General features: G+C 50.6%; 1 protein-coding gene across 2 annotated transcripts in view; it reads right to left on the reverse strand.

The window, feature by feature from the left end:
• Window positions 1-480: 480 nt before the first annotated feature.
• The window catches only part of LOC143033249 (uncharacterized), a 483,462-nt gene continuing 465,714 nt past the window's right edge, over window positions 481-18,228 (reverse strand). For both annotated transcript variants that reach the window (XM_076198461.1, XM_076198462.1), the window contains one exon: window positions 481-4,483. In XM_076198461.1, the coding sequence (XP_076054576.1) occupies window positions 1,032-4,442 (3,411 nt within the window). In that variant the 5' untranslated portion in view covers window positions 4,443-4,483 and the 3' untranslated portion in view covers window positions 481-1,031. The remainder of the gene's footprint in view (window positions 4,484-18,228) is intronic.

An 18,228-nucleotide genomic window follows, 5' to 3' on the forward strand; every position in this document is an offset into this window, starting at 1 on the left:
TGCTGCATTGCTTCTGACCAAGGTAGTCTGCAGGAGACAAGGGTGGCTCTTCATCCATGAGAAGCTAAGATGAGAGTGGGGACAGGGTGGTGGATGTTAGTGGAGTGGGTGTGCATGCCTTTGACTTGGCTACCCCATAATAAGGGGGGAAAAAGCTTTTGGTGTATAGGTAGTGTGTGTGTTGTAAATGCAACCTTCATTTGTGGTGCAATTGGAAATGTATTGGTCTCGCTTTCACTTAGTCGTGGGTTCGAGTCCCGCATTTATCTCCGATTCCCAACAGTGAACCGCTACCAAGCACATAGGGCAAAGGTGCTTCAGGCACAGCTACGTGCTTCTTGACGTAGACTCATCACCTTCAACCTTACCAATCGTAGTCATGTCTGGTCCTCTTCTTCATCCGCAGTTCCAGGTTTGCTTTTGGGTTCTTTGGCCCACGACGGATCCACGGCGGCAAGTGAGGATATCCAAGCACAAGAATCGTGGACTTGACGCTTTATTTACAAAAGACGGTAGCAAAAATAGATCAAGATCACGTAGAGAGAGAGAGAGGAAGAAGCAACGGGTACAGAGAGCAGGGAACGGAGCAAAGCGACGAAGGGACTTCGAGTCCCGAGTCGTTCTGCGTCCGGTGCAAGCAGGAAGGTTGTCGCCTCACTCCCGAAACGTCTTCCAGCACCTCGGGGGCACACCGAGCCAGCCGAAGAGTCTGGGGTGAGCAGATTATTATTTATTTATTCATATTTTTTTGCTCAAATGTTTATTACATTCAACATGAAGGGAGTCCGTTTCGCACAAGGAAACTGAATGTGCAGTACGTAAATGCAGAACACGTCTGACGGTGTATCAATCGAGTCTTAGGGTTACGTAGATTCGTACGAATGGCTAAAAGACTAGTCTGTACAGAATCCGTTACTGGAATTACAAGTATTTACATTAAAACGGCAAGCTGTTACGTGCTCGCCCTTGAATATGTGACACGTAAAACAATAATTTAAAATTAAAGCTAAATTGACTTTTTATACAAAGTTCTATGTCTTTTCACTTTCGTCACGGGGATTGTCTCTCGTTTCTCTCTTCCTCCGTTCCTGTTTCCTCCTCTCCTCCAACTCCCTCTCTTCCTTCTCCTTCTCCTCCTTCTCCCTCTCCTCCTTGATGGCGTAGAACTCGGCCAAGATGGGGCTGCTCTTGATCAGTTCGATCGCCCATTCTGTGTCCTTGTCGCCCCTTCTCTCCCTCCCAGTGTCTCCAGGCTGCTGTCGATCGCCGTGAGCTCCTCGACCGTAACTCGAACCGACAAGATCCGGATGAACCAGATGATGATGGTCAGGACCCCCCTGCGGAGGGTACTCGTGGATATAGCCTCTGTAAGCTTCCTGGTTCTGCAGGTACTGCTGCTGGGGAGGATACGGCCGTTGTGCCGTCCCTGGGTAGGGCGGGTACGCCGCGTAGTTCCCAGCCGAAGTAAGCATCCGAATATCCCTCGTCGTGTACCGATCGTTCGCGGTCCCGTAGGCTGGAGGAGGAGGACCCGCGCCGTGGTTCGCGGGTTCGTAGTACTGCTGTGGGTGCCCGTGGGTGCTGTGGAGGCGGTGCCTCTTGGAATACCGTCTCCTCCCTGGAAGGGAGTTGTAGTGCTCGTAGGACCCCTGAGAGGAGGTGGTCGTCTGGTGATGGTTGGCGAAGGAATTGTTGCGTCTGAGGTTGGTGTACCTGTGACTTGGGCTCCTGTGGACCATGGCAGGATACGCCCCGTAGACGCTGTTGCAGTTGCCCTCCGGGTAGCCCATCCTCAGCGTCCTGGCCTCTGCGTAGGGCGTATCCCCGTGCATGGGGCTCTCGACCTGCTGTCGGGGGCCGTAGAGGGAGTGGGTCGACTGCTGCGAGAGGGACGCCCTAGAGCCGTAGGGACTGGAGCCCCTGGAGAGGGGCGGGAGGACAGGACCCGCGGGCTCCTGCGAAGGGACGTAGTGCGCCTCCGGCCTCGAGAGTTCCTTGTAACTGGCTATGCTCGGATGGGACGGATGTCTTCGCGGACGCTCCCCGAGGGGGTGCTCGACGTCCACCTGTGTCCTGAACCTGACGAAGCCTCCGTCGTTGACGAGCATGGAGGAGGAGGAGGTCCTGGCGGGGCACGAGGGGATCCGGGTGAGGGACGACGCGATCCTGGACGGCGGCTGGGGGCGGGTGAGATAGGCCCCGTGGATCCTGGGGGGAATAGGACGCGAGGGGGCACAGTGGAAGGTCGCTGAGCGCCTCACGGTGGCAGGCCCTGGGGCGACCACCGTCGAGTACTGTTCCCGGTCGCGGCTCGAGCTCTCAGGGTCCGAGACCTCGAGAACGGGGGTCTTCTGGCTACTGTCGGTGTAGCTGGAGTAGGAGACCCTCTGGTAGGCGCAGTTGTTGTTGTTGTTCGTCCGGGCTGGTTTCCCGTTCTCGGGTCGAGTGCAGATGCTCGGGACCAAGAGGACGTAGATGAGCTTGTCCCTGCTGTAGGTGCCCTGCGTCAGGGCCGCCGCCACGATCAGGAGACCCACCAGGCACGCCTCCACGACCCACGTGCACCCGCTCAGCGCCCACCAGCTCTTCAGGTGCACCAACGAGGGCGTGGTGATCACGGCTAGGATGTAGATGTTGAGCGCGCAGAGGAGGAACATGAGAATGACGATGACGACCATGCACCTGCACATGGTGGCGAGGCTAGCGATCTGCTGGGGCTTCGCCGTGCGTCGCCGGGCCCTGGCGTCCACCAGGGGCGCCATGAGGAGCTTCATGTCCCTGCGGTTCTCGGTCATCATGCGCGAGAGCTCGCTCCTGACGCAGGAGTACTTGACGAGGAAGGCCAAGCCGGCGGTCACGGCGAAGGTGAGGATGATGACCCGCGTCAGGATGAGGAGGGCCATGACATCGTGCACGGATCCGACGATCATGTCGCACGTGACGCTCCAGGCGATGAGGGAGGCCAGGAAGACGCCCACGCGGTGCGGGACGGGGTTGAGGGCCGGGGCGATCTTGTCCCTGAGGACCTTGATGATCGCGAGGAGGAGGACGCAGAGGGCGGAGAGGAGGCAAGGGAGGCTCGTGTCCAGGAGGAGCAGGAGCAAGGCCGGCGGGAGCGAGTCCCTCCCCCTGTAGGCCAGGTGGAACACGTAGACGGCCCTGAAGGCGGTGGTCGTGAAGAGGAGGAGGTGGATGCAGACGAAGTAGGTCCTCGGGAGTAGGAAGGTGCAGGCCTGGAGGGTGACCAGGCGCCACAGGGAGAGAAGGGCCAGGAGGAAGAAGATCGCCTCGAATATGTAAACGAAAGACATCCCCGCGCCTTCTCGGGTGTTCCAGTCGCTGCAGTTCTTTCCTGACGAAGTGTTGACCGAAGTGGTGTTCCTCGTCAGGTTCTCGAGCTTGGTGTCATCGTTGTCGCTCGGGGTGGGTGTGGGCGTGGGCGTGGGCGTGATCGCGCCCACCGTGGTGGTGGTGGTGTTCGGCGTGACAACGGGCGTAGTGTTGTCAACCTCCGCCGGTTCTTCCACGCTTCGTGCCGTGCTCGTCTCCCCTACTTCGGGAGGAGCCTCCGAGGCGACCGTCGTCGTGACTTCGTCGATGACCTTCGTCTTTGGGGTCGGAGCCTCTGTCGAGTTCGATGTCTGGAGATCGACGACGTCCGTGGCGGTGTCGTTCCCGCCTGCGTCCTCGCTCATGTTCTCCAAGGCCACGGGGGGCACGTCCGCCTCTCTGTCGTTACGGTAATCGACATCTGCCGAGCGGATCTTGACTTCGTCGACCGCTTCGTCGGGTGGTGGGTCCTCCGGTGCTGTTGCTTCTTCTTCTTCTTCTTCGTTGACTTTTGGCGCGTCGTCGTCTGAGGAGTTGCGACTGGAGCGCGTGGTCGGGCGGTGGCTCCCGAGGAGGTGCGTGGCTTCGAGGTCGACCGTGGTCGGAGGGACTGAGGCACTGCGCCCGTAGGCCACTCCCCGGAACACCGCAGCGATGCCCTCTTCCAGAAGGTCCGTCTGCATGGCTTTCCTGTGCACGTAGGCCGCCTTGTTCCTGTTCCGCCTTCGGTGTCCATCGCGGTGTCTGTGGCGGTGCTTCCGCCGGACCTTGAGTCGAGTCCTTCTCGAACCGGACCTGGAACCTCCCGAGGACCGCTTCGGTTCCTTCGTCGTCGGAGGGACCGTGCCATCGGCGACCCAGGTCACCAGTTCGGACGATCCATCCAGTTCTCCGAAGTGGGTCCTCCGTGGGTCTCCTGGTGGGGAGGACCTCAGCTCGAGACCTCCCGATCTCCTGCTATCGCCCTCCTCCTTCACGAAGTCCTCCCCGAAGTTGTCGGGTAGCTCGATGTCCGTTTCGGAGGTCGACCTGGAGAGGCCCCATGAGGAGACGACGCAGACGAGGAGGAGGAGGAGGTTGGCGACGGAGGGGCGTGGCGCTGGGGAGGTCATGGCGAAGAGAGAGGTGCGTGTCAGGGCCGGTGCTCCTTCATCTGCGGACAAAAACGTTTCGTTAATATCATCGTCAGGAACGTGGTCGTTAATGGAACTGTCAAAGGATTACAAAGGCGGAGCATGCCGACAGGAGACCTTTTGGTCCATATCTAGGTCGGATGCGAAAAAATAATCAATGATAAATAAACAAAAACTACCTGTATACAAATATAAATAATATGCAGCGTCTCCTCTCATCGTAATAAATAGATGAATAATGAAAGTGAAATAAATTCTATACATATGCCAAGGGCTTCTTCCCCTAAATAGGAGGGGTAGCCAAGTCAATTGCGCCCACCCAATCCACTTCCATCCACCACCCCTTCCCCCCCTTCTCATCTTAGATCCTCGTGGATGACGGGTCATCCCAGTCTCCCGCCCACCGCTTCGATGAGAGGCAATGTAGCAAGAGAAGACAGACAGATTGTAACTACGTCAATAAAACAAACATGATAAACGAAAGACTAATGATCCAATGCAATTAATTTTCTTTATTGATTTATTTTATTCTATTTTGAGTCGTGACGACGCGAGTGGAGAACAATGTAAAAAGATTTGTACGTCACTCCTCGAGAGTTTGAGAAACTCGTGGTCGATTCTTGTGACTCGTCTTAAACCTAGATAATGACTAGGTACAGTCGCGCATAAATTACAGCGATTTCGGAGGATCATTCGAGTGAATGGAAAAAAAAGATGTTTGCAATACTCTGAAAAAAATTAATTAAAACTCAAAGGAAGTTTGGAACGCAAGCAAAGTGGGGAAAAAATTGGGACATTTACATAATAACAGTGACTTATTTTGAGGTTTTCAAAACACGCAAGCCATGATTATACGTAATACATATATGTACTGATGCACGCACGCGCACACACAGGTATACTCTGAGCTCTCTTCTGGGAGGAAAGTAGCTGTCGATCACGAGTCCAACACGTGATCCAAGACCATAATGGTGAATCACACATGCACTTGAGATTTTGAAGTAAGAATACATGCGAGACGAGCAGAAACGCGTAAACACACACACACAGACCAGCTTAATAAATAAGCCCAATTATAGGCATACGTTGTACAAAGGTCAGGCAGCCCGTCGACGCGCCGGCTGTCCCCCCCACTCGTCCTCCCCCAACACATCTCCCATTTCTCTCCCCCTTCCCCCCAAAAGCCCCTCCTTCTCCCCCCCACCCTTGACCTCCAGCTTGGGTTTCCTTGTGACCTTCTGACTTCTTCGACGACTCCCCCAACTCCCCACTCCTACTTTGCCTAACCCCCCTTCTCCTCCTCCTCTTCCTCCTCCCTCTCCTTATCTTCCTTGTACCAACTGTCCGCCTTCAAGATTCATTTGTGCGTTCTGTGGGATTCCACTTCTTCGCAGACTCGAATGCATCATGCCAGGAAAGAACTCGGACTACAGCAACTGGAAATGTCTTATAAGAATGCAGCTACACTAGGAAGTAACAAATATTACCATCGTAACGTTGGAAAATTACCATCTGTTCAGAAACGTCCTTCTCAGCCTCATCCTCCTCCTCGCTCCTCCTCCTCTAACGTCTTCCCTGCTTCCTCCTCCTCCTCTTCCTTAGTGCCATGCTCTCATACCCGTCTTCCCCCCAATGCTTAAATAAGCCTCTTCTGTAGTGGCTTGACTTCAGGTCCTCTCCTCCTCCTCTTCCTCCCCAGTACCACGACCCTCTACCCTACTGCATGGGCATTCCCCCATGTTCCCCTGTACGTTAACTATCCCCCCCTTAACCCCCCCCCACTCTTCACTCCCCATTGACTTTGCCTCACCCACCCCCAGCCGCTGCCACCCTCATGGCACCGTCTCCTCTTCTCCTCCTCCTCCTCTTCTTCCCATTCTTGATCAACGATCTATTCCTATTGCCAGGTCCCCAGAACTCCCATTTTCCTTTCCGTCATTTCTACTCTTTCTTCCTCCTCTTTACTTTTTTCAGTCCCTCTTTTCCCCTCTCTTGCTCCCCCTCGCCTCCTACTCCCCCCATCTCCTACTCCCCCCCATCCCCTCCTCCCACCGCCTCTCTGGCGTCCACTGACTGGCCGGGCCTTTGCGCCGTCAGCGACGACTCGTGAGCCTCGATGCTGATGTCTGTCTGGCCGTTCTTGTCGCTCACCGCCACGTTAGTTCTTCTTGGCTATTCGCGATACGCTTCTCCCCCCCCTCCCTCTCTCTCTCTCTCTCTCTCTCTCTCTCTCTCTCTCTCTCTCTCTCTCTCTCTCTCTCTCTCTCTCTCTCTCTCTCTCTCTCTCTCTCTCTCTCTCTCTCTCTCTCTCTCTCTCTCTCTCTCTCTCTCTCTCTCTCCCTCTTTCCGCGCTCGAGACCACGTGCGAGTTCCCTGCTTTGCTCTCTGTCCGCAGGCGTCTTTGCTCTCTCTCTCTATGATCAAGACCACGTGCGGGTTTCCTGCTTTTCTGTCCCCTCTCTCTCTATCTCTGTCCGCACTGAAGACCACGTGCGGGTTCCCCACTTTGCTCTCTCTCTGTCCGCGTGCGTCTTTCAGCGTTGGTGCGACAGATCAGCGGTCGTTTCTCAATGTGTCAGGCCACGTGGAGCCGACAGTGTCTTGAGCGCTGACAGAGCCCTCTGGGTTGGGGTGTGTCAATACCACGTGGAAAAAAAAGCATATGATACAGCCCTTTTTCCCCCTTATAAGAGGGGTGACCAACTCAGACCTTCACCCATCAAACACCCATTTTTCTTAGTTTGAGTCTGAATACCATCAATAATAATAATGATGATAATAGTAATAATAATAGTAATAGTAACGATATTTTAGTGGTCCAAACTGAGGTCCTCTTGACCGATCGACATCCCGTTCTGGGTCCCAATCCGTCCATTAACCCCCCACCCCAGAAAATTGGTGTGTGTGGGGGGGGGGGATGGTGTTTGAGGGGATGGCAGCGACCATAGGGGAGGTTCCCAACGAACGTACTCTGTTGAGAGACCTTTGGTCCTTTTGCTACACACGATCCCCTCATCCCAGAGAGCGTGGGAGTGGGTGGTGGTGGACATGGGCGTGGGTGGTGGTGATGGGCGTGGGTGGTGCTGGTTGGAGTGGGTGGTTGGGATGGGCGTGGATGGTTGGGATTGGAGTGGGTGGTTGGGGTGGGCGTGGGGGGTGGTGGTGGACATGGGCTTGGGCGTGGGTGGTTGGGATGGGCGTGGGTGGTTGGGATGGGCGTGGGTGGTGGTGATGGGCGTGGGTGGTGGTGATGGGCGTGGGTGGTGGTGGTGGGGAAATAAGCCCACTGGGGTCACGGTCCCTCGCCCGAGCGTTCAGGGCCTTTGGATCCCCACAGGTCTCAAGTGACTCCCCCGTGGATAGCGTCTTGACCCCGTGGTCTGGTGGTCCCGGGGTCGGGCCCCTTGCCAAGAGACAGTCACCTTTGCCCTTCGTGTTAAGGGAGCAGTCACTCTTACCCGTTGGGAATCGACCACAGGTATGTACATACACATACTTGATGGTGTAGTGGTACCGCGCGTGATTCGAGTTTCAGTTCCCGCCCGAGGTGCATCAGTAAGCCGGCACTCTGATCCTGGTGGGCAAGGAGTTTGTGTGAAGGGCATTACCTATAGATCGAGCTATACATGAGCTCTTATCCGGAAGGGTTATAGATGTCAATCACGGGTCCAACACGTGATCTAAGACAGTGGTGGAAACACACACACACACACACAGTCCAAAAACTAAGGACATTTTCTTCACCATTCAAAAATGAGTTCCCACTTAAAAAAAGAAAGAAAAAAACGTATTTCGGTTTTTGACGTTCTTCAGTTCGTTGAAACGTAATATTCTCTTCAAGTGGCGTCGACATCCTCGACCAGTTTCCCTACCTAGGGCTCCCATAACTCGTACACGTACCCCCCCTCCTCCTCCTATATTCCACCTTAAAATTACCCACCCATTTTCCCTTTCTTCCCTCTCCCACTTGCCTATTATTCAATTTATTTTTTAAATCTCATTCACTAATTCATATTCCACAAACTTCGCTTTACAGACAAATGACGTCAGATATGACGTCACAGACACGTCATACGGCGTCCTTGTCCGAGAGAGGTAGATTTGGGGGTGGGGGGAGGGTGTCCTTTAGGAACAAGTGCCCGCCATATTTGCTCCAACGACGACAAGCGACATCTGTGTTTGTAAAGAGACGAACCGCAAAATGCGGCCGTTTGACCTCGTACGACCTCGAAGGACCTCGGCATAGAAAACGGAGACCCAATGTAAACACTGACCTTACTCGGGTGTCTGAGAGGTCTCCCTTCCCCCCCCCTCAACGTTCTCTCTTCCCCCCCTCAACGTTCTCTCCCCTTTCTCCCTTCCTTCCCCCCCCCTCGCCTCGACCACAGTAATTTTTACGTCCCAAGAAGAATTCCCAAGATATGGTTGAGGAAGAAGACAGTCGTTGACAAAAATGTTGAGGCTCCCTCAAAAAAACAAAATAAATAAATAAAAAAGAAAAATAATAAATAAATAATAAAAATATATAAGTAAAAACAATCAGTGTGGTGCTCATTTTCTATATATAATACCAAGATGAAGCCAAACCATTAGGAAATAGCACCTTTGCCCTATATACCTGGACTGCCGCCTAGTACAGGTCCCAGTCACCTACGGCCGTTAGGGCTCGAACCCGGGACCACGACGTGCGCACAGAGACCGAGACCAACTCTCCACAGAAGGGGGGAGAGAGTTTGTATATAAACAAACACTAGCAAGTAGTCAACCTGCATGGGTCTGGTTTTACCCAACGGGGGAGGGGGGGGGAAGGGGCGGGGGGTACCCACTTCCCCCGGGGGACCCCGCCCATGGACCCGACCCTAACCCCCCCTTCCCTACCCCGTTAACCCAAACCTACCCAACAGAGAAGTTCCAATTTCTCTCTCATACACACACACACAGGACTCGATGGCGCGGTGGTAGCGTTCACGGCCGCCGCTACGACGGTCTGGGTTCGAATTCCGGCCAGGGCTGAAATAATTTCAGTATCGCTGCGCTGCGAGTCGTTACTCCAACTCGTGGGCGGGGGAGTTCGGGGTATGTGCGTGTAAGGTCACAGCATTACCCATAGATCGGTCATATATGCGCTCTGAGCTCTCTTCCGGGAGAGAAATAGCTATTGATCACGAGTCCAACACGTGATCCAAGACCATGGTGAATCACACGTCTCTCGAAACAGGTGTTTGAGAGCAAGACAGGTGTGTCAAAACATGTGTTAACTCGCATCACCCCTAAATAACAACAATGTTTACAAGTACAAAGATCCTTCGTTTCCGTATATAAAAAATATATCTTAATTTACTTTATTTAAATAGTCAATTCTCCCAAGATGCATATGCTTTCGAATCAAGACGTGAACTAATTACGTCAAATCTAGAAAACTAAACATTTGTCACTATGCTCAATCAACTATGTACACACATGTATTAAAATGTGCATGTACGCAAACGTACACAGTGTACAACACGCATATAAAAACGCACACATACGTACACACAACGGCTTGCTAGTGTAGTGGTTACCGTCAAGGGCTTTCCACAACGGAGACCCGAGGTCGAGCCCCGGCCAGGGCTTGAATACTTCACTCACACTGCAAGCCGTTACTATCCCCCTTGATCAAAGGGGATATGATGCGTGTTGCCCACAGATCGGTCTAAGTACGATCTCCGAGCTCTCATTCGTGACGGATATAGCTGTCGACCACAGGCCCAGCACGTGGTCCAATCACAAATGCGTGTATGAGCACAGTAACAGAGACGGAACCCCACTAGCATAGCTCTATTGCAGATACAAGTGGTTACGAGTAAGTGCTCTATCCTCGGGAGTGGAATTCGCTGCCAAGTGGACACTCCACATCAATGGAGTGGGGGGAGGGGGAGGGGGTATCGTCAGTCAAGTCATTCAATCTCAGTCAAGATTCGATTTGGCTAGCCTCTGCACGGGGAGACTAACGAAGCAGAGCGCTTTCGTATATTACATCTTCAGTGCATAAGTGAACACACGTACCCGTGTTTTTATTAGCATGTATATATCAGTAAATATAATAATCATACCATATTGAATTAAGCTAATAAGTACATGAATAAGTATTAATACCCTGTTGCATATATTAATAAAATGTTAATTAAGAAACATGAAAACTTGCTTGGGTACGTTCTGGGTACAAGTGTGTGCGTGTGTTTATATTTCATAAAGACTTCATGTTCTGTTTTCGGGTTTCTGAATTACGGAGCTCGGGTGGAAATGTAAAGGAAAACAAAAATAAATATAATGTAAACGAATGGAAATATATTCAATGGGAATTTAAAAATAATGAAAATAAGAATTATAAAATTAATTAATTTTTTTTTTACAATACACACACTGGAAAGCGTACGAAACTGGAAAAAAGGGAATATACATGACATTGATCACTCACACTTTCCCAAAGAGCACAAGAACTCCCCAAGAGTTGAATAACTTCACGTGACGTCACCCAGAGTAAAATACACGATAGGGTTTTTAATGGTCCAGCGTTTAGCAGGGCGGGCTCACGACCTGGAATTTGTGGGTTTGGGTGCGTGAACAAGCTCCAATCTAATAATTTTTATGAGACAGTCGCATGTAGGATTCGAACCCACTGCTTTCGGCCACCCGTAAGATTACCTTCACAGAGCCTTTGCCCACGCCACCACAGTGGGTTCGAATCCTACATGCGACTGTCATAGAAATGATCAGGTCAATGTCGCTGTCACTAGCGAATTTCTCTCAAGCCCCTAATTTTGTTTTATTTTAGTTTTATATTTCCTCACTACACATAAGAAGGGGGTGTGATGGTTTGGTGGTTAGCGTGGTTGACTCCTATCTCGAAGGTTCCAGGTTCGAGTCCTCGTAGTGGAAAGACAATCAATTAAAAAATTATATATACATATATATTTATACCAAACGCTTTCATTTAGCTAAGGGGCGTTTTAGGTATGACCTTCGTCAAGCGATTTTATTTAGGTCAATGCAGGACCTCGTGGCGAGTTAGGGTGGGGGGGGGGGCTTAAGAAGCGGGCAGCACCCGCATCTGGTTAACAAAGTGCGCGGGAACACGTGGGAAAGAAAACGGGCCCCGGGTAGTCTTCTTCCTTGGTCTGCTCATCGTGTACTCTTCTTACTCTATTCCGTTTGTTCTTGTTATGATTATTTACTTTTTTATTTTAATTTATTTTGATTTATTCATCTATTATTCTATTTATTTATTTATATATATTTTGCTTCTTAACACACTATTCTGTTCTTATGATTATTTACTTTTTAATATTTATTTATCTATTATTTTATTTATCTATATATATATATATATATATATATATATATTTATAAAAAATGTTTTTTGCGAATATTCCTATATTGATGGTAATGCAAACTGGCCATTTACGCTCGCCAAGTGTTAGTTATCACTACATTATCTAAAAATAATAAATAAAATAGAAAAGTAAATGGCGAGGTTGAAATTCCAGAATGGCGTATTTTAACCTTGGTATATATATATATATATATATATATATATACATATATATATTTATATATATGTATATATATATATATATATTGTGTGTGTGTAAATATATCGTTTATTATAATTTGTATAGGAATTGTCTAAACCCGTCATCTTCGTACAAGGCGCACACGGAGGGAGGCTCTTGAGGGTCGTCCAGGGGGGGGGCAAACTTCTTCCTTCTCTTCCTCTTAGATCTTCTCCTCCTCTCCCTCCCTCTCTCCGTTTTCTATTCTTTCTTCTCTCTACCCAAAAATTTCTTCTTTGGTGTTTTCCTTCTCCCTTTCTTCTGTTTTCTAATTTTCCTCCTCCATTTCTTTAGTTCCTTAAATTTCCTCCTCCTCCTCCTCTTCTTTTTCTTCTTCCTCCTCCTCCTCCTCCTATTCTTCCTCCTCTATTTCTTTTATTCCTTAAATTTCCTCCTCCTCTTCCTCTTCTACCTCCTCTATTTTTGTTCCTTGAATTTCTTCCTCCTCATCCTTCTCCTCCTCCTCCTCCTCTTTCGTGTATTCTTGTGTTTCACCTCGCCTGATTCCTTGTCAGCCGACACAGCGCCGCAAAGCCGACAAAGCCCCACCGACGCCGCCTCCGCGAAGCCGACAAAAGCCGCCGGAGTGGCTGGAGGCTGAGGCAGAAGCCAACGGCGCAATAGATGGCGTCCCGACTTCATCTCCTACACGTGCTCTCGGGCATACACAACACACACTACACGCACACACACACATACACACACATCTACATACAGATACACACTCACATATCTACATACACGCACACACATACAGACACACGCACATAATTCTCCTGCATCCCCTCCCACCCTACACGCACACGCGCGCGAGCACACACACACACACACACACACATGTACATAATTATTTATCCTTCTGCATCCCCTCCCACCCTACATACATGACACACACGTACATACACACACACACACACACACACACACACACACACACACACACACACACACACACACACACACACACACACACACACACTTCCTCCATCTCGTCCTCTTACCTTTCCTCCCCCCTCCTCCTCCTCCTTTTCCTCGGGACAGAGAGAGAGAGAGAAAAGGGACCCTGTCAAGGTCGCCCTCAAAGTCCATAAAATCATAACCGTTTCGGGGCACCTGCTGTGGGGTGTCTGCCTCTCCTTTTTTATTTTTAATATTTTATCTTTTCCTTTATTTATTTCTTTATTATTATTATTTTTAATTCGCTCCGATGTAACTTACGTGGTGGAAGAACGTCACGGAACAAAATGCAATTATTTTTCCACTGATCCGGGCATTCCTGTATTGACCAAATATATATTGGATAGTCTGGCGGTCCTGCAGTGAACCGAAAAAAAAACCCAGGCCATCTCCAGTCACGGCGTACAACTCACTCATGACGTCACTAGCCTTAGCCTTCTCGAACAGCCCTGCTCTTGTTCGGACCTTGGGTCTTCCTCTTGTCTAAGGCTGACCTCCAACCCTTCCCCTTTTCCCAGGGTCCTTACCGAAACCTCAGACCTTACTCTCCTTACTAAGGTCCACTAAGGATTCCATCGTCCTTGTCCTTCCCCTCTCCAGCCTCTTCCTCCTCCTCCCCCTCCTCAGCCTTCCCATCCTAATCTTTCACTTCCGTCTGTTCCATCCTCGCCTTACCCGTCCATTCCCCCTCCTCCTCACCAGGGCATCCCAAAAGAAATTACTCTTCCTTACTCTCTCTCTCTCTCTCTCTCTCTCTCTCTCTCTCTCTCTCTCTCTCTCTCTCTCTCTCTCTCTCTCTCTCTCTCTCTCTCTCTCTGTGTGTGTGTGTGTGTGTGTGTGTGTGTGTGTGTGTTATGCTTTAGTTATGTCCTTGCCAAGATTTTTTTTTTTTTTTTTTTTTTTTTCCGCCATTTTAAGCGTCCGCCATCTTAGGCGCCCGGCGGCCGCGGCAGGGGCCTCTTTATCTCGAGGCCGACCTCAGCGTGCCAAGGTGCTCCTTGAGCGGTTTAGCCCCTTTCAACACAGTGGTGCACCCCTTAGTGCTTGCTGTTTCTAGCCCCGTCAGGCAATTTCATTCAGTTAGTGGGCGGATCCGGTTGATGACCAAGACGCCCCCCCACCCACCCGACCCCCCGAAACCTCTCTGGTGAATAAAATCGCCTGCCGAACGAGGAAACTCACATGTGGTGGTGAATGGTGGTTAAAGGAGGGTCGGTTCGCCTTCTTCATGTCACGGGGATGTTTGTGTGGAGGGTCTTTCTCCCTCTATTCCCCTATCTGTCTTCCCTCTCTCTCTCTCTCTCTCTCTCTCTCTCTGCTCTTCCCTTTCTCTTTCTCCTCTCTCCCTGCTCTTCCCTCGCTCTCTCTGCTCTTCCCCCTTTCTTTTTCTTTCTCCTCTTCTCCCTCCCCCTCTATCTTTCTTCCCCAACCCCTTTCTCTCTCTTCTCTTCCCCCTCCCCCTCCCTCCTCTTCCCCCTTCCCCTCTCTCCTCTCCCTCCCTCGCACTCTCTCTCTCTACCTCTCCCTCTCTCTTTCCCCTCCTCCCCCCCCTCTCTCTCTCTGCTTCGTCAAGTGACATACTCCCCTTTCTCTTCTTTCCTCCAAACGTGGTTCCACGTGGCGCATTTGCTTCGTGCTCTCTCAATTAAATTTATTTAGTTATTTATTCATTTGTTTATTTATTCTTCCATCTCGGTACATTCACCTGTCACCTCCATTCTCCCTCCTCCTCCTACTCCTCTTCCTCGTCCTCCTCAACCTTTTTTCTCTCCTCCAATGTACCTTCCTCTTCCTCCTCTTCTTTCTCTTCTCCATGCTCTCATCAAATTTCACCTCCTCCTCCTCCTGTTCCTCCACCTCCTCCCAACACTCCTTCCTCCTGCTCCCCTTCCCCTTCCCCTTCCCCGTCCCCCTCCAGTAGACACTTGACCTACTCTTCGTCATATCTGACAAATTGTGTGTGTGTGTGTGTGTGTGTGTGTGTACCTGTGTGTGTGTGTCTATGTGTGTGTGTGTGTACCTGTGTATGTGTGTCTATGTGCATGTATATGTGTGTATGTATATGTGTATGTGTGTGTGTGTGTACCTGTATGTGTATGTGTGTGTACCTGTGTATGTATGTATGTATGTGTGTGTGCGTGCATAGGTGCAATTTACCAATGCCTTGGATCAAGTGTTGAACACGTGATCGACAGTTATTACCTCCCCTGATGAGAGCTCATATATGGTCGATCTATGGGTAATGCTGTGACCTTACAACACACACACACACACATATACACACACACACACACACACACACACACACACAACTTGCCCACGAGAGTTGGAGTGCCGGCTCGCAGTGCAGCGATGCTGAAATCATCTCGGCCCTGGGCGGGAATCGAACTCGGACCGCTGGATTAGCGGTCGCGAACGGTACCACTGCGTCGTGTGTATTTACCTCGTATTTTACGGGAAGGGGAGCTATGCTCGTGATGTCCCGTCTTCATATCTCATTTTATCTAGACTGTTTTTAAATTCGTGTATTGTTTTTGCACTCACCACTTTCTCATCTAACTTGCTCCAAACGTCTATTACTCTGTGGGGAAAATATGTGTGTGTGTTCTTTTTCGTTCTTTTCGGTGTTCTCTTACTTTTATTGTTCTACTTCATTTGTTCTTTCTAGTGTTCTTCATTTCTTCCCCCCTGGGTACTCGATGGACTCTTCTTCTTCTTCTTCTTCTTCTTCCTCCTCCTCCCCCTCCTCCTCCTTTTTCTCTCATTCTCCTCCTTTCCCTTTCTCTCTCTTCCCTCTCCCTCCTCCTCCTCCTCCTTTTTCTCTCATTCTCCTCCTTTCCCTTTCTCTCTCTTCCCTCTCCCTCCTCCTCCTCCTCCTTTATCCTTTTCTCTCTCTTCCTCCTCATCCTTTCTCTCTCTCCTCCTCCTTTCTCTCTTCTTCCTCCTCCTCCTCTTTTCTCTCTCTCTTCCTCCTTCTCTCTTCCTCCTCCTCCTCTCTTCCTCCTCTTCTCTCTCTTCCTCCTGCTCTCCTTCTTCTCTTCCTCCTTCTCTAACCTTTCTCCCCTCTTCCTTCCCTCTTCACCTCAACCTCCACCTCTCCTCCTCCTCCACCTCTTCCTCTAACGTTACTTCTTCCTCCATTTTTCCTTTCCCTTCTCCTCCAACGTAATTTTTTCCTCATTTTTACTCTCATATTTTCCTCCTCCTCCTCCATGGATACTTCTTCCTCCATTTTCCTCCTCCTCCTCCTCCCTACATTATGCAAGCGAATCACCTCTTCACATCTTAAGTACCTCCGCTTCCCCGTCCCCGTCCCCTCCCCCTCCTCCTCCACTCCATCCTCCAGATCTCCTCCATTTTCTTGTGTAATCAATACTTTACCTCAAATTCCATTCTGTGTCTATCCTTCTCCCTCCTCCTATTCTTCATCTTCGTCCTCCTCCTCTTCCTCTTCGCCCTCCTCTTCTTCTTCGCCCTCCTCCTCTTCCTCCTCCTCCTCTTCCTTTTCGTCCTCATTTTCCTCTTCCTTTTCGTCCTCATTTTCCTCTTCGCTCTCCTTTTCGTCCTCCTCCTCCTCCTCCTTCTCTCCCTCCCCATCTTCCTCTTCTTCCTACTTCTGTTCGTCTCTCCTCTTCGTCCTTTTCCTCCTTTTCGTCTTTGTCCTCCTCATCTTCTTCCTCCTCCTATTCTTCCTTTTCGTATTCCTCCTCTTCCTCTTCGTTCTCCTCCTCCTCTTCATCTCTTTCCTACTCTTCCTCTTCGTCCTCCTCCTCATCTCCTTCCCCTCTTCCTCTAATTCCTCCTCCTCCTCTTCCTCTTCCCCCTCTTCTTCCTACTCGTCCTCGTCCCTCCCAAAGGTGTGTCAACGCCTTGCAGGGACGCCCACATGATGAATAAAATCACCAGACGACTTAAAAAGTCCACAACCTCGTCCACCACCTTTTTTTCCTGCTCCTCCTCCACCTCTCTCTCCTCCACCACCACCTCTTTCTCCTCCTCCACCACCACCTCTTTCTCCTCCTCCACCACCACCTCTTTCTTCTCCTCCACCTCTTCTCCACCACCGCCTCTTTCTCCTCCTCCTCTTCCTCCTCCACCACCTCTTCTCCACCACCGCCTCTTTCTCCTCCTCCTCTTCCTCCTCCACCACCTCTTCCTCCTCCTCCACCACCACCTATTCCTCCTCCTCCACCACCACCTCTTCTCCTCCACCCCACCTCCTCCACCACCTCTTCTCCTCCACCTCCTCTTCCTCCTCCACCACCTCTTCCTCCTCCTCCACCACCTCTTCCTCCTCCTCCACCACCTCATCTTCCTCCTCCACCACATCTCTCTTCATTATCATGAAAATCCCACCCCAGCCGGCGACCTCCTCCTCCTCCTCCTCCTCCTCCCTCTTCTCCAACAAGAACAACAACAACCGTCTGTCCTCCCCCAAATGGCATTTTCCCCGACACTCCTCCTCTTGACCTCGCTCTTGACTCCTCTTCCTCCTCCTCTTCCTCCTCCTTTCTTCCTTATCTGGTCTCATTTTCTACTCGTTTACTCTTCCATTTCCCCATCTTTCCCTTCTTTTTCCTCTTTTCTTCTCTTTTCTTTTTTATTTTTCTCATTTTCCTTCATTTCTTATTCTCTTTTCGTCCTTTCGATTCTCTCTCTCCCTCTTTCTCTCTCTTTCTCTTTTCTTTCACTCTCTCTCACTGTCTTCTTTCTCTCTTTTAATGTCCTTTTCTCTCTCGTTCTCGCTTCGACTCTCTTTTATTCTCTTTTCTTGTTTCTTCTGTTGTCTCCCCTTCATGCTTACCACGCGGCCTCTCGTCCTCCTCCTCCTCTTCTTGCCTCTTCCTCCTCCACCTCCTCTTCTTCTTGCCTCTTCCCCCATACTCTACCTCTTTTCGTTATCGTCTGAAAATCCTCCTTTTCCTCCTCTTCCTTTTCCTCCATCCCGTCTCCCTTCCTTTATCCTACCCCCCTCCCTCTTCCTCCTCCTCCTTCCCCTTTCCTCTTCCTCCTTCTCCCCTTTATTCTTCCTCCTCCTTTCTTTATTCTTCCTCCTCCTTCCCCTTTCTTCTTCTCCTTCCTTACTTCTCCTTCCCTTCCTCCTCCTTCCTTCTCCTTCCCCTTTCCTCTTCCTCCTCCTTACTTCTCCTTCCCTTCCTCCTCCTCCCCTCCTCCTTCTCTTTCTCCTCCTCTCTCCCCTTTCCTCTTCCTTCTCC

The sequence above is a fragment of the Oratosquilla oratoria genome, chromosome 15 (assembly GCF_046742065.1).
Source record: "Oratosquilla oratoria isolate Oo_2021 chromosome 15, ASM4674206v1, whole genome shotgun sequence".
NCBI classification, from domain to species: domain Eukaryota; kingdom Metazoa; phylum Arthropoda; class Malacostraca; order Stomatopoda; family Squillidae; genus Oratosquilla; species Oratosquilla oratoria.